The sequence below is a fragment of the Oryx dammah genome, unplaced genomic scaffold (genome assembly GCF_014754425.2).
Source record: "Oryx dammah isolate SB20612 unplaced genomic scaffold, SCBI_Odam_1.1 HiC_scaffold_17, whole genome shotgun sequence".
In the NCBI taxonomy this organism is placed as follows: Eukaryota; Metazoa; Chordata; class Mammalia; order Artiodactyla; family Bovidae; genus Oryx; species Oryx dammah.
Window position 1 is genome coordinate 19,481,052 of NW_024070201.1, and position 23,187 is coordinate 19,504,238.

The window sequence follows — 23,187 nt, forward strand, 5'->3', positions numbered from 1 at the left end:
GTCTGCCCCTCCCCCACTGACCTGTAGGAAGGGGATATTGGCCCTTCACCCATCAAAACCTACAAAGCCAGTCTGGACAGAGGAGCTGGTGCTTCGTGGTTTATAACTAACTGCCACTCTTAAGGGCTTCCCTGGTGGCTCAGACAGTAAAGAATCCGCCTGCAATGTGGGAGACCTGGGGGGTTCAATCCGTGGGTTGGGAAGATCCCCTGGAGAAGGGAACAAGCTACCCACTCCAGTTGGAGAGAGAGGGCTGTGGGGAGACCACTCACATGTGAAGGTCTGGTACAATAGATAAAGTATAATCACAAGAAACAGGCACTATCCTTATTTTAGAAATGAGAAGACTGACTTTAAAGCACTTGCTCAAAAGCAAACACCTCTCTACATGCTTCCAAACTCCCTTTTTTCTTATTCTGCTGCAAGACAGTTAATAGGAATGAACCCATGATCATCCTGGGTGTGTTATTTTATTAAAGTCTAGTTCTGAGGAATGCTACACCTGTGGCATTGTGTAGCCACTGTACATTTTTAGACATGCTAACTTACATGGGGGCAGGGCAAGACCTGGAAAACTTCTCCAGAGCTTCACTAGAGGCACACGGTCCAGGCTGGTTCGTGTGGAGTCCTGAGGAGCCTGTCTCTTGTGTGGGTGGAAAGTTTCCCCAGAGAGCTGCTGGTCGGGAGGCCTGTGAGGACTGGCCCTGGCCCAGCGGCTAGGCCCAGGGCCCAGGCTGCAGCCCTTCCAACGAGCAAAATGGTTCTGTGGTGGATGGAGGTGGTTTTACAGTCTGGACTCCCATCTCCACCCCGTGGCGCTCTTTGTAAGCCTCGAGAGGAAAAGGCAGTTCTCTCATTTCCAGTGTTTCCGGTCACACGCAGGGTCCCCCTCAGGCGTCTTTTTCAAAGCCCCATTTAGCTTTCAGATTCCTGCAAGGCCTTCTGAGCACACAGCAGCTTCTGTGTGAGGCAGCTGCCATTTGCATTTTCCGTGCTTTCTGCCATTTGCATTTTCCATTTGCACAAATTCAGCATGAGATTAGAAATAGAAAAGTTAAATTCGTTGTCGAACAAATTCTCAGGAGAGCCGGATGAGGGACCAAATACGGTGCTGAAAGAAGGTAAATAAAACGTTGCGATGGCCTTCCGGCCCTCCCATCCCGCGGCCTCGGGTCTGGGCGGCCGGGCTGGGAGCGCCGGGCGGCCTCCGCCCTCGGGCCGCGAGCACCGGACGGTGGGGTCCAGGAAACTGGCCTTGTCGCCACCTCAGCCTTCAAAGCTCTCCTCTTCCCCTCCACTCTAAAGATGTAATTCTCATTCATTTGAATGATTCTTTCAGACATGCCTTTGAAAAGATTAAGGGAGATGGCAAATACAATTTATGACTACATGAAATGCTATTGAGTAAACTCCAGAGGAGATTTATCGGTTTGCCGTGTCTGTTACCAGATTAACAAATTCAGGACAAAGCACCTCTGGGCAGTTGTAAAGGCGGCACATGTTAAAATGCTGCAAATCACGAGGCTGGGAGGCGATCGGAGGGAAGTGAAGGTCCCAGTCCCCGCTCAGCGGCATGGGCTGAGCGGAGCTCGCGAGGTGGGGAGCTGCAGGAGGGGCCCGAGGGGGCCCTGCGGAGGCCGCTGGCCCAGGGGCAGCTCGGGGCCCGGGCCGCCAAGCTGTCAGGGCGCAGAGCTTCACACCCCGCCGGCCCCCCACCCCAGCCTTTCTTCCTGCTTCTGAGTCTCGCTGCGGGGGACCTTTCTCAGCTCTGCCTCTTCACCCACCCCAGCCAGAGTCCGCCCGCGGCTGAGACTGTGGGGAAGACAGCGACAGGCTTCCAGAGATCCGCCCCCTGCCCCAATCTTTCTAACAATTGACAGCCTTTGAATCCGCTTCCCAGATTGGGAGTGGGAAATGCCAAGTGGTTAAAGCGGAGGTTCACGGAACCTTTGAATCCAGCCACAAGCTCTTGTTTTGTGGTTAAGATACACAGTCATTCCAGGATCGACATCTAGTGGCCTCAGTGCCCGAGGGCTCCGGGGGGTGGCGGGGGAGACCCACCAGGGGTGTGGTTCCTAACTTGCAGCCCATCTTGCAGGTCTCTGTGTCCTTTGAAACAGGTAGCAGTGTCACCAGACTGCCTTCCTGAGCTTTCTTTGCTGAATGGGAGGCATAATCACAATTTCCCCGTCTCTGCGTGGGGTCAAAGTGCACCACCTCCCCCTGCCACCACGGGCAAGCTCTTCCCACACAGGCCTCCCCTCTGATTAATCCAACATTTGGGGGGGCTAACTGTATCATCCCAGGAGAAAAGAAATGGTTTTGAGAGGCATCGGCTCTTTCAGATTGTAAAGCAAAACCTTGTTGTTCACAGTAACACTCTGCCAAGGGCTTGGGGCAAAGCAGAGACCCAACAGCAAGGAGAGCTGGGTGGAGGGAACCAGTGGCCAAGGCAGTGGAGGGTCCAGCCTCTCTCTGGCCAGGGGAACAGACGGCCCCTCAGTCCTGTGGGAGACGGTGTGGTTCTGGGGTTGCGGGCACAGCAGCAACTTTTTTTTTCTCCTTTTATCAAAGGAGAACCATACATGTCTTGGATTCTGTTTTTAAATCAGTACTTCAGGCTGCTGTATGGCTAGAATTGATTCCTCTCATGTTTTACTCAGAACAGAAATGAGCATAATCCACAACCATTTGTTCCTGCCCAAGGCTGTGGACTAGAAGAGGACATTGATCTGGGAGAATTCCTCATACAGACCAAGAATGTTTTCTGGCCCCAGTTGAGTGAAGGGCACCCAGCTGACTCAGCCTCCAGAACATTTAGTTCTGGAGTTTGACAAAACCAGTAAACAGAACTCCTCTCTGTTTGGTGGCCCTGGGCCTGTAAGTGTGGTCCCCAGTCCTGGGCCCCAGTCTTGACCCAAGAATCAGACACCCTCGGCGGGGGGCAGGTAGGGGACATCTGTGGTTTCACAAACCCTCCAGATGATACTGATGCTCATAAAGCTGAAAGTAAAACCACTGAGTGAAACGGAGAATTAAAGCAAAATAGTAAGCAGGAGAAACTCACAAGATCACCTTCATCTGGGCTTGTGCCTAAGGCAACTGGGCTCTCTAATGTGTGTGTCAGTTTCTCAGTCGGGTCCGACTCTTTGCGACCCCATGGACTGTAGCCTGCCAGGCTCCTCTGTCTATGGAATTCTCCAGGCAAGAATACTGGACTGGGCTGTCATTTCCTTTCCCAGGGGATCTTCTCCACCCAGGGATCGAATCCAGGTCTCCTGCATTGCAGGCAGATTCTAATACTGAATCCCAAATTTGACAGACACCTGTCTCGTGCAGGAGCCCAGGCCTGCCTCATTGGAAGTAGGGCATGGAGGAGTCAAGATGGTGTGTGCTTCCTGGGGACAGAGAACAGGAGTGGGGACACGACTCCTCTGCAAACTCACCACTTTCCAGGTGTCCCACTTGCCTGGAAAGGAAGGAGGGGGCCAGCGGAGGCCAAGGGGGCAGAGGCGCTGTGCTAGAGCAGTTGTGTCTGTGCCGGGCGAAGGTCACGCTGCCCACCGGTGCATTCCTTAGTGACTGGGAGTTATCGGCGTTTCTCCCTTTGGGTGGCTATGCCCCTGACAGCTTGGCTTGACCAGGACTGAAGTCCAGCAGTTCACAAGGGCCTTGACGCTCTTCACGGCATCACTGCCTCCGTTGGTGTGAGCAGTTCCTGAAGAAAAGGGGCTTCTTGTGCTGAGGCTTCAACTCCCCACCCGTCAGTCCCAGGGCCCAGTGTAAACCGCAGCCTCTCCGCCCCTGCAGAAGAGAGCTCACGACGAGGTCCGGCCAGTTTCCTCTCCCACAGGAAGTGGGAGCCGAGTATGTTGTTTCCTCGGAAGGGGTTTGACAAAGGTGGTGCTTTGAGCTTGTTATCTTCATGCATTTCTTATAACCTGAAAATGAGTGAGCTTCAAACTCAAGGTCCTTAACTCCCAGCTGCCCACCTGTGCCTCCCCCATGACCAAAGGAGGCTAACTCCCTTCCTAACCCAAAGAACAGAAAGGGTCTTAGACATTTCGTCCAAATGTCTCATTTTCAAGGCCCAGGGCACTGTAGGGACCCGTCTAGGGTCTTCACCATGACCCATGCCTAGGTTTGACACCCACAGGCTGAAAATCTGCAACCCTCCCCATCTCCACGAACAAGCTTGTGAGCAGCTGGTTATATGGCATTATCTATAATTGTGTTTCTCTCTTATAGCTGCACTATAACAGAGGCGACCGATCATTCATCCTGTCTCTTTTCTGGTATTTCCCCCTGTATCAGCAGTCACAGCCAGACCGATCTCTGTGTGGAAAGATCTGATGGTAGCACATGGGAATTTGCTGAAGCAGCAGCAGCCCACGCTGTGCCTCCTTTCCCTGTTGACCTCAAGCCTCGGGGCCTCCGATGGATCTATTAAAAGGTGAAAGTAAGAGCATACCTGGCTGGCTGTTACCTGATCAGTGGTTCAAAGGCCCCACCCAGCTGATTTCCTCAAGTGTGTTAGACTGCATTGTTCTAACACGTAACAGCAGTCTCTCAAGTGCTGCCTGAGAACCCTGGCCGCAGGATCCCAGCTTCGGGCTCCACTGCACCCCCAGGCCTTAAGGCCGAATACTTCTACACCACCCGCCGCTTGTCATCAAGGAGCGGCCTGGGAAACTGCAGTGTGGTAAGAAACCACACAGAGTATGTGATTATCTTTCAAGTTATAAAACATGCCTGATAAAGCAAAGACTTCAAATAAACTATGAGACCAGTCTGGGAACAAATATTTCTTGAAAGTTGACGAACGGCATAACAAAAAAGTTGTTTCCTAAGTGTCCCCTTTGGAAGGGCACAGTTTCTAAAACAACCAGACTGACTTAGTGCCCTTGGAAAACCTCAGGGACAGGTTCAATATCATGCTGGCATACTTTGTGTGGTTTTCCTGAAAGTCTTTAAGAGGTAATTTTGTGCCTGGCCAGTGAGCACCTGTCACATAACTGAAGCACAATACATTCTTCAAGGATGTAAGAGTGGCTACTGAAAAAGCCGACTCCTGTTGCAACCTGTTACCCAGTCCTCTAAGCTTCAGTCCTCAGACATTCAAGCCACTTTGCAGCGTCAGGAATAGTGCCACCTAGTGAATTAATAATGTGGCTTCACGTCCCAGCTCTGCCACCACACCCCTCAGCCTTCTTTCTCAAACACTGGCTGACTCCAAGCTGACACTTTGTGAAATGAGAGAAGATGAGAATCTGAGACGGGACAGGCAAGCCCGCTGGCCAGTAGGGCAGTTCCTCGAGAATGTGGTCGTCACTGCCCACCATCGGTGTGCAGAATCAAGCAGAAACTAGTGCCCCGGGCTGATGTTACAATATATTTATTGCCACACTTATGTACAGTTATACAAACAGCCAGGAATGAAAGAGAGTGTTGCAACAATGTTTCCAGATTCCACAGATGTGTGCCAGGAAACAGAGCTATATACCACTGAGTCTGCTCTTGGTTCAAAGCCAAAAAACGTCACATACATTTTTTTTTATGGAAAGTTCTTGGAAATCCTCTCAGCTTATTCCTCCTTACAAGCTAGTCATGCAGAAAAAAGTGGATTCTCAGAAGCCTACGCCTTCAGGCATCTGTTGTGAGGATGGAGCCTTGAAGACAGGATGCTGGCTTAGGACCTTCGGGTGCAGTGCAGAGCTCGACTGTCCGGGCCCAGCTCTCTAAGCTCTGTTCTTAGGAAAGACGATCGAGAAGGGGGAGGAGAGAGACAGAAGAGCAAGAAAAGGGAAGCCAACAGTCGACAGGTGTGGAAAGAACCACCACCAAGAGCCCTGACTGAGGGAACACTTGTCCATTGGGCTCCAGCTGAGATTCTGGACTTTAGGGGAGAGACATTCAAATCATCAGGCATATCTTGGTATGACCTTATCCTAAAACTCGCCATGTGTCAGACGCCAGGGACCTGCATGAAGACACAGAAAGTGAACAGGAAAATTAGGCAAGAGAGAAGAAAACAAACCTTTTATATATCACCATAATACGGTTGAAAAGGGCACCACCCTGAACACCTTTCTGGTGACACGTGGCCAAGACTGAGTTTACTATTTAATTATGAAAGGGGATGGAATGCCACAAAGCAAACACAATATCTGTACACACTGCAACAAAACAAAGGTGGTTCCGCAGACTCTACACTCTGACCTTGGCCTTGCTAGAATTACTTCTGGTTCTCAGAAGGAATCTAACATGATAGATCTTGCAGTGTTCAGATCCAGAATCTTGATGCGGATATGAGATCATGGTGTAAACAAACTCCCCTTCACGTCACAGTCTGACAAGCCTTTGTATGTGAATCACAAGAGAAGTAGCTGAGCTGCCCTTGAGACAGGTGTGCCCAAAGGACCAGTCCCTTTATTTTAACCAGTTCTGTCCTACCCACCTCAGGCCACTCCCCCTCCCCCACCATCAGGGGTCCAGGAAAGGTCATCAGATCAGGTCTAACCCAGCTGCCTAAACCGAAATCAGCCTAGCACCTCAGAGAAATGACAAGGCCTAAAGGTTGAGAACAAGAAGCCTGGGGGTCTGAATGCACCAGACAACCAGAGGCCTCTGGGGCTGATTCATGACTCAGATACAGCCTGTCACCGAGGCTGTAGGTGTTCTATCCCTGAAGTCATCTGCCAGCTATAGTGCATTGGTCCATGGCTATCCATGTCATGTCTAATTCCTCACCATCATAATCCCTCAGGACCACTCAATCACAAAGAAGAGGGTGAGGATTCTGATAAAGAAATCCGCACTACCAGAAACCTGTCAGAAGTCCCTGTCTTTTTCCTTGGGTCAATAACACTATAATCAGCTAGGAAGGGGCCCAGCTGTTCTTCTGAGGTGGACAACTACGTGACTTTTCAAGCTGAAGGATGTGCTGATTGCCAACTCCCTTGATCCTTTAATAAATCTGTCTTTGGACAATTCAAAATGTCTGTCATTTGATAGGACTTTTCTGGTGAGTCATGCAGAAACTTTCTTTTCCTATGTCCGACGGCAATAGCAGAGTTAAACTCACTCAAAGGATTCACTCTAAAAAGCAAAAACATAAATGCGAGAAAAGCAATGAGGAAAAATTGCAAAACATCAGGCAAATTTCAGTTGGAAGGATTTTGCTGGTGGTGTTGCTCAGTCGCTCAGTCATGTCCAACTCTTTGTGACCCCGTGGACTGCAGCATGGCAGGCTTCCTTGTCCTTCACCATGTCCCAGAGCTTGTTCAAACTCACGTCCACTGAGTCAGTGATGGCATCCAACCATCTCATCCTGTCGTCCTCTTCTCCTCCCGCCTTCAATCTTTCCCAGCATCAGGGTCTTTTCTAATGAGTCGGCTTTTCGCATCAGGGGGTCAAAGTATTGAAGCTTCAGCGTTAGCATCAGTCCTTCCAATGAATATTCAGGGTTGATTTCCTTTAGGATTGACTAGTTTGATCTCCTTGCAGTCCAAGTGACCCTCAAGAGTCTTTTCCAACACCACAGTTCAAAAGCATCAATTCTTTGGTACTCAGCCTTCTTTATGGTCCAACTCTCAATATCCACACATGTCTACTGGAAACACCATAGCTTTGACTAGATGGACCTTTGTCAGCAAAGTAATGTCTCTGCTTTTTAATATGCTGTCTAGGCCTGTCATAGCTTTTCTTTCAAAGAGCAAGCATCTTTTAATTCCATGGCTGCAATCACCATTCCCAGTGATTTTGGAACCCAAGAAAATAAGGTCTCTCACTATTTCCATTGTTTCCTCATCTATCTGCCAATGAAGTGATGGGACTGGATGCCATCATCTTTGTTTTTTTAATGTTGAGTTTCAAGCCAACTTTTTTACTCTCCTCTTTCACCTGCATTAAGAAGCTCTTTAGTTCCTCTTCACTTTCTACTGTAAGGGTGGTGTCATCTGCTTATCTGAGGTTATTGACATTTGTCCCTGCAATCTTGATTCCAGCTTGTGCTTCAAGAAGCCCAGCATTTCTCATGATGCACTCTGCACATAAGTTAAATAAGAAGGGTTACAATAATTAGCCTTGATGTACGCCTTTCCCAATTTTGAACCAGTCCATTGTTCTATGTTCAGTTCTAACTGTTGCTTCTTGACCTGCATTCAGGTTTTGCAGGAGGCAAGTAAGGTGGTCTGGTAGTCCCATCTTTTTAAGAATTTTCCAGTTTGTTGTGATCCATAGTCAAAGGCATTAGCTTAGTCAATGAAGCAGAAGTAGATGTTTTTCTGGAATCAGGCATGTATCAGATCTAATCCCTTGAATCTATTTCTTACTTCCACTGTATAACTGTAATAGATTTGATTTAGGTCATACCTGAATGGCCTCGTGGTTTTCCCTACTTTCTTCAATTTAAGTCTGGATTTTGCAATCAGAAGTTCATGATCTGAGCCACAGTCAGCTCCCAGTCTTGTTTTTGCTGACTGTATAGAGCTTCTCCATCTTTGACTAGAAAGAATATAATCAATCTGATTTCAGTATTAAACATCTGGTAATATCCATGTGTAGAGTCATCTCTTGTGTTGTTGGAAGAGGGTGTTTGCTATGACCAGTGTGTTCTCCTAGCAAAACTGTTAGCTTTTTCCTTGCTTCATTTTTTACTCCAAGGCCAAACTTGCCTGTTATTCCAGGTATCTCTTGACTTCCTACTTTCCAAAATGGAAAAGATTTACATAAATGCCTGCATTGGAATTAATGGCTTAAAGATGAATAGCTAAGAACAATATTATTTGTGGCAATCTGGATTGTTCAGAACATGTTTTAAACAAGAGTTTTAGCTCAAATATCAGGAATAAGATTAACTAGATTCTATGGAGTCACAAAGAGCTACGTGCCTTTCAAATCAAGCCCTTCGAGTGGATTTCAAAACAATGCAAATATTTTGGGGATGTCATGGAATGTCAGAGATTCAGTGAATGACCTTAAACTCAATTCATAGCAATGCAGAAGTCAAGGTAATTAAAAAGAATGAAATAATGCCATTTGCAGCAACATGGATGAAACTAGAGATATCATACCAAGCAAAATAGGTTAGAAAGACAAATACCATATGATGTCACTTACATTTGAAATCTAAATATGACACAAATCTGTGAAACAGAAACAGACTCACAGACACAGAGAACACACTTGTGATTGCTAAAGGGGAGTAAGAGTTGGGCAGGGAAGTATTGGGAGTTTGGGATTAGAAAATTAATAAATATCAAGGCCAAACAAGCAAATCATTTCTAAAAATTATCCAGGCTAAGTGAAAATAAATCACCATTTGTTTAATGTCACATGAAAAGAATCTAAAAACTAACAGTTATTCCACGTCTTAAAGTATTGTCTCAAATATATTCTCATTGAGTTGTGTAGAATTTGGGGAGGTTTAAGCAGCAAGTTGTGGGGGGCTCAAATGTACCACTGAATATCTACAAGATAAACTGTTCTGCTGTAGTTTTATTTAGAAATGGGATGAGTCAAAACATGACTCTGAAACAATTTCTTACGGTAATCACGTTGATCAATGATTTTTAAATATTTCCAAATTGCAATCAATGCACAATACTAATCTGGTTTACGAACCAATTCTGGAATTCTTTTACTTAATATATAGGTATGACACTTCATTTTTAAGTATATCTGAACATTTTTTCAAATAAGAAAAAACAATCCTTCCAACAGCACACAAGTATCATATGTGTGAGCTGGCACGGTGTTACTCTACATCAAGAAGGTTCTTTCACAAAGTAAGAGAACAGTCTAAAGTAGCATGTCTAATCACCTCATGAAGATTACAGCTGAAATTTCACTGTAGTAAACTCTATCTGACCTCAATGTTCTTGATTGGCAAAGAGCTGAAGAGAGACAAACAGCTGAGAAAGAATCTAGAGTAGGTGAGATTAGGTGCTGCACAGGGAGGGCTGGCTCTGGGTCAACTCTTTTGACTGGCATTTCACTAGACTAAAAGCTCGGGGCTGTGGATGCACAGATACAGGTTTTATGGGGTCCTGCCAGCATTTCTGAAGTGGCCAGGGTGTGGCAGGTCTACTGGGAATCTGTTACCAGTTGTACTTACCCAGTGAGGCAGAGAGCCTTCTTCCTAACTGTTACATTTGTTTTATACTGCTTTGGCAAGAACGCATCTGGAACAATGCATACAGTTTGGGTCCCCACCTTTTAAAAGAGACATAGGAAGGTTAGAAAGCATTTCAGCAAAAGAACACAGAAGGAAGCCAACGCTGTAGTACAGAAGCCAGAAGCACCCTTGTCCCCTGCGTTCTGTAGAGCCGTCTAGGTAACCAAATTGCCAAAGCAATCTCTTTCCTAATCTTTAACCTCTAACTTTTCTTTTTCAATCACTTTTGAATCTCCACAATTATTACAATGCAAAAATAAGAATAACTTTGAATCTCCTTTTAAAAGAGATGCTAGAATTCTCATAGTTACAGCCATTCCGCACAAACTAGTCTTAGTCTTATGACCAGGGAGAATGGAAAATATTGTTTACCGTATTTTCTATGCTTGAGGGTTAAGCAACTGGAAACACAATTACTGATAATCTCTATCTTATAAGTGGGTTATTTATCAAAAGGGCAGCTGTGGTGGGCTGTTTCCCATGGAAACCATGTTATGGATGACTAGTTTGGTTTCCAAGCAGTTTAATGCATGAGTCTTTGTAGTAAAATACAGTAGAACTCTCAGACTTGGATAAAGGAACACAGAAACAATGAAACAAAGGAGTTTTACAATTTATTCTTTATAGTGAACTTTGATGTTAAATGGGCAGAATTAATTAGAGGGTGATTAAGTAGTATTTGAAATTTAAGAACACTTTACAGAAAATTTTAAGTATTTTCAAAGACTTTGAAGGTTAGCAGAGCTGGCACTTTATTGTATCAAATATCAGTCTACAATGTATTCTGTATATTTCCCCCTAGTAACCAGCACTGTTCTTATCATTCTTAACAATGAGGTAGATTTATAGTACTCATAAAGGAACAAAATGGGAGAGAAGGAAAAGAAAGGAAAAGAGAATGATTTTCATGAGTATACTGAAAAAAATTTTCGTAAGAGTAAGAGAAAGGAGGATTGGGGAGTAAAGTGAATAAATATTATGGTATAAGAAAGAAAATAAAAATAAATGAGGAGTTACAGTTATAACAGAGAAAACCATGCATGCAGTTGCCTAAGAGGTGAAGAAGAGTATCAGAAATGTTGAAAGCTCGCCAGCAGGTGGCACCATAAAACTAAAAGCCCTCTAAGAAAAACAGCAACTCTTGATGGGGATGGGGGCTGTGAGATACATACACATCAGCGAGGCAGATATTCACAATACAAGTGACTCTGTTCATGGAGTGCCAAGCCATAGGTTAGGACGTAAATCACTGTTATCCCGAGAATGAAATTTGGTTTAATATTAGAAAAATCTACTAATTCAATATGCTAACAAACAAGCACACACACATATTATCTCAAAATACAAAGAAATTGCATTTGATAAATTTTAAGTATCCTTCTTATGTAAGAAAAACTCTTGGCAAAATAGGCATATACATATAAAGAAGTTTCATTAACCTGATAAAGGCCATCCACCGAAACAGCAAACATATGTCATGGCAAATGTTAGAAGGATCTTTTTAAATCAGAAATGAGGTGCACATATGTTCTACATTGTACCAAAAGCTTTAGTCAAAACAAGTTGGTAGATAAGGAAAAGAAGTTATATGGATTGAGAAGACAGACTGAGAATGGTATGAACTGCCAAAGAGGCCTGTTTATGCAGAAAGCCCAAAAGGCTTCAGAAATTATAAGAAATAGTAAGAATTGAGCAAGATTCTTAAATATAAGAATTGATTTTGCTGAAACAAAAATCAACTTCATTTTTATATACCAGCCACAAATAGCTTTAAAATGTAACAACTAAAAAGATAGTAAAAATAAGATGCTTAATAATAAGTTTAACAAAAGAAATAGATGATCTTAATGGAAAATTTAAACTTTACTGAAAAGTATTAAGGACATAAATAAATGCAGAGATATTACATATTCATGACTAGGAATACTTAAGTATTGTATAGATGTAATTTTCTCCAAATTAATCTATTAATATATTTCCAACAAAAAAGGTTTTTTCCCCATAGTATTTAAGTGAAGTGAAGTGAAGTGAAGTGACTCAGTCGTGTCCGACTTTGTGACCCCATGGACTGTAGCCTACCGGGCTCCTCTGTCCATGGGATTTTCCAGGTAAGAGTACTGGAGTGGGTTGCCATTTCCTTCTCCACCATAGTATTTAAACTAATTCTAAAATTTATGTAGAACAATAAGAAAGGGTCAAAACTAGTCAGAACTACCAAAACAAGGTGGAGAAACTTTTAAATAAAACAGGCAAAAAAGGCTATTTCAAAGGAGACATGAAAGGTCCATAAATTTAAGAAAAATTCTGAACTATATTAGTAATCAAGAAAATGCAAACTAAAAGCACATTTTAAACCTTTCAAACTGGCAAAAAGTTAAAAATCTAGTGATAGCAAGTGTGCTCAAGTCAGTGTGGATATATTCTTCCTTTGAAACACAAGTTGATGCTTACATAGAAAAGTTGAACCGATCAATTCCCCTCCATAGGTGCAGATACTGTTGCTTACATTACTAGGAAACATGTTCAAGAAGATTTCAGGCTATATTGTTTGTAAAATAAAAAATACTAGAAACAATCCAAGTGGGCATCATCAAGAGAGTAGAAAAACTGTAGTGCATTCATGAGACAGACACCTTCAGAGCAGTGAAAATGAATGAACCACAGCTAGGTTCAACAAAACAGATTTGTGTGTGCGTGTGTGTAATCAAAATTAGGTAAAATTCCTACGCAGGCAAAAGACATCCTATAGATCCAAAGTTAAAATTTTTAAAAAGGGTGATGTGATAGGTGAGGAATACAGAATCCCAAAGCAATTGGCAATGTACTATTTTAAAACCTGGTGCCTGAGTATCTATTATATATATATTTACTAAGAAAATGTATTGTATATAATAATATATTTCTTTGTTCATATTTCTCCTAGGCACATTCCTTTCTCTAACCCTGTTGAAAAGTACTCTCTTGTTTGTGTTTAAAACTTTCAGAAATCGATGGAGGAAAAATATTATAATAGAGAGTTATAAATTTGGTTCCAATTATCTTTGATCTTTTAATCATTAGAATTTGAAGGTCTCAAACCCTCTAGGTAGAGAAGCTATTCTGAGGACACTGAGTAAAAGAAGCAACTGTGTTAGTCCCACAGGGTCGCACGCCCTCATTCTAAATAAGTGATTCTCAAAGTATGGTCCCAGAACAGCAGCATCAGCCTCCTGGTTAAAGATCCAAGTTCTTGGGCCCCACATAGACTTGCTGGATCAGAAACTTTGGGAGAGAGAAGCCCTGCAAATCGGCATTTTAACAGTCTGCAGATGATTCTGATGTACCCAGTTTGAGAATCCCTGCTGGAAAAATTTTCAAATTTATAAGGAAATCTCTTCATTTTTACAAAATAAAACCCCTCTACCATGACCTAAACAATCTAGACAGCTAAGAAAGCCACATCACTGGCCCTTGGAAGAATATAATGGTTTTTAAAATCCTTTAATTCAGAGGTCAGCAAACTATGGCTCAAGGACCATTCATGTTGAGACCATGACTTAAAAGTCAAAAGAAGATGATTTCATGGTACATAAAATTATAAAAAAGTCAGATTTCAGTGTCTGTGAATGAAGTTTTACTGGAAGGTGGCCAGGCTCCTTCACTCACATCACCTATGGCTGCTCTCGTGCCAGAACAGCGGGGCTGTGAGATACGACTGAAAATGTCTGGCACACGAAGTTGAAAATATTTAATATCTGGACCTGAAAATATTTAATATCTTTACAGAAAAAGTTTGATGACTCCTACTTTTTTCAGTAATTACAGTCTACTAACCTCAAAGCGCAATATAATCCTAGTGATTTTTCTCTGAAAAGTACAATTTTCCTTTTAATTCCACAGGCAAAAATCTAATAGTTTAAAAGAATTCTTAGGAAAGTTAAATCAGATCCATTTTTTATCGATAAGGTAAAGCAAATAACCCACACAGAGCATCTGAAGAATGTTTTTAATTATGCCACTTTCTCTGTCTTCAAATATTCTAATGTTACCAAAAAAAAAAAAAAAAAAGCTGGTGAATTTTAATGAAGTATTCCATCACATTTAGCTCTGGAAATTAGCTTAGAAATCTCCATAGGCATTTCAGGTGGCTCACTTAAAGTGTGAACTTGTCTCAAGGCTGCAGAGACGTATTTCTCAGGCCTCACTCTGCAGCCGCCTTCCTCCATGGCTCCTCTTTGGCTGAAACTCTCTAGGCAATCTGATCCTCAGTCTCTTGAATTTTTTTCTAGACCAAGTTCACTACTTATTACTGAAGTCCTGCTCACCAAATTCCAGAAGTATATTTTATTTAACATCTATTAACTAGCTGAAACGGCCTGTTTCTAGCCATAACCATCTTCATCTCAAATTTTATTTTCCACTAGATTCTAAGATCCCTTGAGCACAGACCCATTTGATTTTGAGAGCTTTAACACTCAATAAAAATAAAAGGATGTTTTCTTACCCTCACAAGAATAAATCACATATTTCAACTTAAAATCTTTAAGCTATACTCACCTTTTCTTGAAAATCAGAGCACTAAACTCTTCACAGGTTGGCATTACTAGCCCACACGAGAAATGGAATAAGTCTGATCTCCAATTTGATGGGGTTTGGTCTCCAGGTCAGTGTTACTCTGTATTCAGTATAATATTTAGAGCATTCTTCTTTGCCCTCTAATGAATTCATTCACTTTAAGTTACTAAACAAGAAAATCCTCCAAAGGACACTCATGTGAAAACGTCTCGATTGGAAACTTAACCTTTTATAGTTTCAAAAAGCAGGGGAAGGGTGACTTTCAATTCAAAGAAACCCATACCCAAGGCACACTCTGCTATTATAATGGCCTTTGGGCAAGTTTTCTGTGTGTGTTAGCCGCTCAGTCTTGTCTGACTCTTTGGGACCCCATGGACTGTAGCTCACCAGGCTCCTCTGTCCATGGAATTCTCCAGGCAAGAATACTGGAGTGGGTTGCCATTCCCTTCTTCAGGGAATCTTCCCAACCCAGGGATCGAACCTGGGTCTCCCGCGGGTTCTTTACTGTCTGAACCACCAGGGAAGCAGGTTACTGAAGTCTGAAATGGGATAGTGCACCTACCTTCAAGGATGTCTGCAGCATTTATGGTATCCTTGTACAAATTAGGAAAGGGTGTCCGTCCCCCAGGCACGTGGCCCCAAGGTGCATGCTTGTCTGGCACACACTAAATTTGCACATCTGTCCCTCCACTTCTGCCCTGTGCTTCTGTGGGCTCCTTGAGATCTGGCTCCTTTCCAACTTCATCTCACAGATAACTCTCCCTCAGGCTCACTTAGCTCTGGACATACTGCCCTCTTTCCTGTTCCTTGAACCAGTTGAAGCCCTTTCTTGCCTCAAGTTCTTTGCACATGTTTTTCTCTCCCCTTGGAATGCTTTAAAGCAAAGCTTATAAAGCAGTATCTAGTGGGCCACTTTTGGAGGATAGACACATTGTTTGGCTTGCAAAATGTTTTCTAAATGTTTTGAAATAAATGACACGCAAACTTTAGGAGATTTCACATAAAATTACATTTCTACTTAAATGTTTAAAGCATTATTCTTTGGACACTTTTTAAAAAAGATGTCTGCTGGCTTATCCTGGAAGAATCAGAAGGGGCAGCGGCACTGAGGGTGCTGCTTTGAGGAGCTGAGCCCTCTCTGGACAGGCATGGATGATTCCCCATCAGGCCCAGTGTGCTCATTTGATCCTTCTGGGCATTTACATTTGCTGTCTTGATTTACTTTAAAATCTTTTTTTTACATGCCACTTCCTCTCAGAGACTTCGTCCGACCTTTCTACCCTAATTATCATATTTTTCCCAACTCACTCCCTTGTTCCTTTCAAAATATTAATATAGATCTGTTGCTTTCATAGGTCAAAGATGGCTGAATATTGTCAAATTTTCATGACCCAATCTAATACAATTTACAACTTTTAAATTATTCTGCATGTGTGGTTCATGTTTTACCATAGAAAGTAAGCCCATTGATAAGGATCTAGTCTTTTTCACTATTATATTCTCGGTGATTAGTATGTACACAGTACCTGGAAGGTACCAGGCACTAAAATATTCAGGTGAATAAATGCAAGGGCTCCTCCACAAAAGTTCCTTAGTAGCTCCAGAACATACATAAAAGCCATCTTAACCTGTCTTCAGGTCCCTAGAAGTAACCCAAGTGAACTTTCCTAACCCACAGCCCAAGGCAGTTCTACTGTCTAGCCCCTCAACTCTAGAGCTGGCTTTAGTCACAGACTTCATCAGCCTCTGCTTACAAAGCTGACGCCCCTGGTTTTAGCATTGGAAATTAATTTTAAGGTACAATTTTTTCCTTAACCCATGTGTAAACCAGCCTTGAGAATACCACTGGACATCCACATTCCATGGGGTCAGTCACAAGCAGTCGGACTGAAGAAATTAGCGAATGAGCAAACAGGTAGTTCCAGCATACCCCTTGTCTGGAGGTTTTTGCACACGTAACGCCTGCTATCTGGATGGCCCTCCTAGCTTTGCCTCTCACCCCAAACCACCAACTAACTCATCATTAAAGACTTGGTTTAGGAATCATCTCTTCCAGGGAGCCTTCCACCAAGATTAGATGCCTTCCTTCTAGGCTCCCAGAATTCATCCACCCCCATTCATTTAATAAAAATACACAAACATATATATTGAAGTATAAAAATATATGTATAGTACGTTGGATAGTAAGTGCTACATAGAGAAGAAGTTAAAAGACATAGGTAGGGAATACTGGGGCAAAGTGCAATTTTAAATAGGGTGGTAAAGAGAAGGCCACACTGAGGTGACCTTGAAGCAAAATCCTGGGAGTGGTAAGGAAGCGCATCGTAAAAATATCTGGGGAAAAAGTCATTCCGGACCGAGGTAAACAGGAGCTCTGTCTAGTTTAGAAGAGAACACTGAAGCCAGTTGACCTCAACTCAGTGAGAACAGGGAAATCAGCAGATGCGGTCTGAGAGTGACAAGCGATCAGATCTTGGGCTCTGAATGGCCACTGAGAGGGATATTGTTTTCACTGAGATGGAGAAGGTCTGGGGGTTATTTGGGCATAAGTGATAGGATCTGACTTACCTTTCCAAGGCTACTGTCTTCACAGACTGTAGAAGAGTGAGAGAGGACTCCAGAAAGCCCATCAGAAGGCTCCAACAACACTACAAGCAATCCTGGTCTGTGGGATGGGCTCACAGCTGTGGAGGGTGTACGAATGGTTATTTTTTAAATGTATTTTTGAATGTTGGGCCAACAGGTTGGTGATTAGATTGGGTGTGGATTAAGAGAAGAAACGAAGAATTACATTACAGTCAAGGTTTGGGCCAGATCCACTGAAAGGAGGGCCGGGAAAGTAGAAGGCTGAGGCAGTAACAAGTGGGCGGGAAGAGGAAGACCTCAAATTTGGTTTGAGGTAACAAGTTTGAGATGCCTATTAGATATCAAAGTGGAAATATCAGGTAAATAGTTACACACACACATCTGGAGTACAAGGAAGAGGGTTTTGGCTAGAGATTTGTCTTTAGCATACAGATGGGATCTCAAGCAACAACACTACATGAGGTCACTGAGACAGCCAAGTACTGCAGACAGGGCAGGCCTGGGCCCTGGTACACTCCAACATTCAGAGGCTGAGGTTCCCTGAACCTCACTTATTCAAACACACACATTATTTTCTAGCAGTAGATCACAAACTCTTCATGCTCAGGACAAACTATTTTATCTCTACAGACTTAGTACAGAGCCTAGCACACACTCAATAAACATGCTGAGCAATACCTTGTTCATGGGGTTACAAAGAGTTGGACACGACTGAGCAACTGAACTGAACTGAACCTTGTAAAGAGAATCACAAAGTCCTTAAAAGGCAAACAGAAGACAGAAAAAATAGAACCCATAGGACCAAGGGAGGTACAAATACTAATATAACACTGACAGATGAACAAAAAATATTATGAAAAACAAAAATGACATAAATGCCTTTAATACAGCAGGCTGCAAACAAAATATTCCATGTATATTATTACAGTCAATGCTCATAGTCAGTAGTACTCCCATTTAACAGATGAAGAAACTGAGGCTCAAAATGGCTGAGTGGCTGAATGTCACACATTTAGAAAGTGGCCAGGCCATAATACAAACCCTGATGAAATTCACTACATTGTGCTGCTTCCCATCTATCTATTTCAGACACTCTTTAAGTGCCAAGCAGACTGCCTGTTTATCTAACCTGATCTGGACTGATAACATCTGGATCTATGTATCTATTGTAAAAAACAAAACTGCTGCTGAAAAAGTAAGAGAATCTGGGAAAGAATCCTGCACCCCTAGGAAGGGGATAACCATGGGCTAGGAAGTCTATACGTTGACTTGACTAAACATTTCTAAGCATGCCTGTAACATACGCAAAAACAGAACTCAGCAGCTGGAAGAGCAATAGAAAGATGGCAACTACTACAGATTGAGGACCTAGACTTCATGAGCCTCTCTGGTATTAGCTTAGAATTTACTGTGACTCTAAGGGAATCGGAAGAGAGGCAGACTGCAAACCGTTAACATCACTGTTTCTTCTAATCAACATGAAATATCATTAGCACTTTGAAACTAATCTAGGCTGTATCCCCCTAAAATATTTGGGGTTCAGGAAAATCACTTAACCAAAAGTCTATAGGTACAAGAGCAATATTTAATCAGAAAAGTAAAGTCTGAAATCAAAGGACATTTTCCTAAAGTCAGAAAGGAAGATCACATAAATAGCAGGATGAATTAAGTTGATCTACCTCCTTAAAAACCAAAGAAAACTTTGACATTCTATGAAATACTTTTACCTCTTCTTGGTGTCATGGTCCAGTGCTTCGTTTGCAATTATCTGACCTTGCCATTTTTCATTTTAATAAAAGTAAGCAAATGAAAACTCTACACTGAAGAAATGGTGGCACTCAAAGGAAATTAAAAACCAAAAAGCTACCAAAGTACCTTTAGAAAATCCTACCCTACTGATTTGCTTCTTTTTTCTTTAAATAACATTTGCTGATTATAAAATTTGAAGAAGTCAGAGGAGTTTTATATACTGGCAGATCTTTTACCCTTTGGTCCTCAAAAGTGAAAAGACCATTACAGCCATCTCACCTTTTAAACCTGAAATACAGAATTCCAGTTTATGAAAAGGGAAAGTGTCTACTTTTCTTATAAAGATGCTTCTATAAGCACATATTACTAATTACATTTTTAAAATGTAAAAAGTGCACCTACATCATTTAAGTAAACCAAAAAAACCTCCTGTATTTTAGGAATATCTAAATCTTATATAAACTTACCTCATCCACATTGACTATGACACAATATCTTAAACAGGATAAAATGCAAGCAGTGTTTGTACAAGAATACATGGCAGTACTGTTTGTAAAGCAAAGTATTAGTAAAAATATAAATGTTCATAAGTTAAGGGGCATCCACATAATTAAATACTGTGGTATCTTTGTACTTCTATGTAATGATTTCCAAATTACACCATTCAGTGAAAGAAGTGCAAACTATGTATACAGAATGCTATACCTCATGTAAACAAGAAGTATATAACATATGCAAGCTTCTGTATGTATAGGTAATTTCCAGGAGGTGTAAGTTGGAAAAAAATATTGTGTTGGCCAAAAGTTCATTCGGGTTTTTCCATAACATCTCATGGAAAAATCTGAACTTCCTGGCCAACCCAATAGTTAACTTCGGGGAGAGCTGCAAGACTAGAGGACAGAGGGAAGTAAGCTTAACTTTTCTGTATTACCTTATTTCTACCTACTGACTTCAGTTTCATAGTTACATATTTTTTTTTTATTTTAATGATTTAACCAAGTTCTTTAAAAATGAGACTTAGTCATAAAATAGTTAAGTATGACCTAAAGCACCTTTACAAAGTCAACTTCAACATGTGATAATAAAGACAATGAAAAATGTATGTCTTTAATAGCTATAACTTAATAACTTTCCTAGATTTTAAAATTTTCTTTATGCATAGCTCAAAATTCTTTTAATAAAAAAGAAAGGGAATCTGGCAATAATAATTATTTTAATGATTAAAATAATCTCAAAAAAAGTAACCAAAAATCCTTCAATACTCCAGTTTTCTGAAGCTTAGCTGTGATACAAACTGTTGCTATATATGGATATTTACAAAAATCAACACAAACAGTTAACCAATGTTTGAGAAGGAAATTCTACCTGTACTGTTTGGGGTAATGGATATCCTGATATTTACTTAAAGTAAAAAAACAATTTATAGTAAAAAAAAAAATGGTAAACGTAGTGGAAAGTTAAATAAGTAATTAGCAAAAGGGCTATAAGAAAACTGAATATTAAATTATATTTCAATACTGGCTATTCTAACATAAACCATTATTATTCAGTAAACTCATTATAAGAAAACCAGATACACTGATATTAAAGAAAATGCAATTATTTAGTGGCAGAGAATCCAGTTAATATTAGGACTCAGTGATTAATTTATAACTCTGATGCTCCCCAGTAGCTTGAATTTTACAAATGAAGGAAAATTTTCCCAGTCTCATTAATCAAGTCAATATCATGTTTCTTTGTATACTAATCATAATAACCTCTCATTTTAACTCCTGAGCATTTTATCTCAACTTTTCTTCTGATTTTTTTACTTTCTATACCTTAATTTGAGTTCATGTCTCAAGTTCATGTCTACAGTTTTCTTGACACATTCACAGGGTCAAATCTGTCTCATAACTCTACCAGGGCTTTGCAAAACAGCAACTGCTCTGTAAATCATTGGAAGAATGACTGCCTCTATGAATGGATATGAATGTATGTATTAACCTTATTACTTAATGGAAGAAAATCCATGCCTCTTAGTTTCCCATTCATCTCTCCTTTCATAATACCATTAAACTGAAAGCCTCTTAAAATTTCTAATGCCTAAGAATGAACACATAATGGCTCAAAAATAGGTAGTGGAGAACATTTTCCTACTTCTGTACATCACATCAGTAACCTATAGAAGACATACTGGCTTCCAGTCTTCCTAATGCTTGAGAATATTCCCAAAACGTTAATGCCAACAATCTGCTCTAAAAATGAAATTACTTTTCCAATGGATGTATCTTCTATACATTTTAATAAAAAGCCTTTGATACAGCCTATGCCCCCCCCCGCCCAATTCATTATATTCTTAAAGCATCAAGTATACTGAAATGTAATGTGGCCCAGCACATTAAACTGTAAATGATATACATGGTTAGGTTCTGGGTTCTAATTCAGGTTTTCTACTGTTTGGTACTCTAGTTTTTACACAATGAAGGTATTCATAATGTATTTTAAGAATACTGCTAAATAAAAGCGAGTTGATTTTGCCCCCAATCAACAGAAATATTTTTCAACATTTTTAGTTTTTAAATATTTTAGAAAATTAATCAAAGTGAAAGTCCTAAGAAACTAAAATATGTGATCATGTAGTACATGTGCAAATTACTAATGAAATAATTTAACAGAAAGCAAACATATTCATCAGATTATGATTTCCTTTTACATATATTTTGTCTTGATACAAAGTACTCTTAAAACACAAATTAAAAAGCTTCAAACATCTACATTTAATCTATTTACCAACGATAAATCAACATATTTTAAAGTTAGTGGGGGGGGGAACCATCCATCTATAACTCAGATTACCAAAAGAGCATACACTTATATTCAGAATTTTATGGCCTAAAAACTGAGAAGTATATTAAAACTGTCTGGGGAAAATAAGCAAAAATAAGGGGGTAAAAACAAACATATCATTTGGGCATAAGCACATGAATCAAAAAAAAAAAAAAGAGCTAAGTTGATGAGCATAATCAGATTCTCAACTTTAAAAAACTTTCAGAAATTTCCAAATTAATTTGTTCAAAGTTGTCACAGCCAGTGAAGAATTATGTATGTATACTGAGATAATCTTCATTGAGTTGTGTTTTGATATATATACTCCCTTCATAATTATCTGAAACAACTTCTTCCTGGACCCCTTAAAACCTACTTGATAAAACCTTCAAGTTTCTTCCAGTCACTACATTATTAGAGTCATAAGCGAGCAGAAAGGATATTGATAGAACTGCTGTGGGTACCCTTTGCAGTAAGTTTTTCAACCATAAACAATTCTTAATAATTCAAAAGTACATGGATATTAACATTTGGTCAACACATGCCAATGAAACAATGAGTCTGGAATCTAAACGTCTGTATCTGATCCTAGTGAAATGCTCCAAAACAGAGATTCTGATTCGGAACTATGAAATCGCTTATAAAACTAGAGCGTAACAAAGTACAACGACTTGTCATTAGAACTCAGAATCTAGTCTATTTGTTCTTGGGTGTTCTTAGTTTCCAGCTCTTTTTTTGTCCCACTAAAGAACCCATTCTTAAAAGCTCAGGGATAAAATGGAGGTCTTAACTGTCCTCAAAAGATGTTATTTGGAAAACAAACGGAAGGAAAAAGATTACCACATATAGCAAACATGAGCGCAAATTACATCTAAATGTTTCTTTTAAACACTCAGAAGGTAGTAATACCATTCATTTCCATGACCACAGGCTTTCTGCAGGCTAATTACACTATAGCCCTTCCTAGTCCATTGTACAGAGCAGCATGAATTTTCCTTTGGAGCAAAGTTCAGTTATTATTCCCTTCTGTAACTGCATTCCCAAAGGCACCAGGTGTCTTCAAATCAAACTAAACCACCTCAGCGAAGGATTAAAGCCCCCATTAATTCCTGACTCAACCTTCCCTAGCTTTACCATCCTGCAGTCAGAACACAGGAAACTACATTTTCTATTCCAGTTACAACAGTCTACTTTTCATCTCTCTAGACTTTGACCCCTCTACATAATCTCTCTTCTGTCTCATTAATAGTTCCTTCATTAAAAGGTATTTTTTCCTCTTAAAAAAACACAAGACTAAAGCAGAGGAAACAAAA

General features: G+C 41.0%; 1 protein-coding gene across 1 annotated transcript in view; it reads right to left on the reverse strand.

Annotated features, from left to right (window-relative positions):
• Positions 1-5,379: 5,379 nt before the first annotated feature.
• Positions 5,380-23,187, reverse strand: part of RDX (radixin) — a 102,532-nt gene continuing 84,724 nt past the window's right edge. Inside the window, exons 15-16 of the mRNA XM_040257954.1 lie at positions 10,118-10,215; positions 5,380-5,980 (exon numbers count right to left, since the gene is read on the reverse strand). Coding sequence (XP_040113888.1) covers positions 10,149-10,215 — 67 coding nt within the window. The 3' untranslated portion in view covers positions 5,380-5,980; positions 10,118-10,148. The remainder of the gene's footprint in view (positions 5,981-10,117; positions 10,216-23,187) is intronic.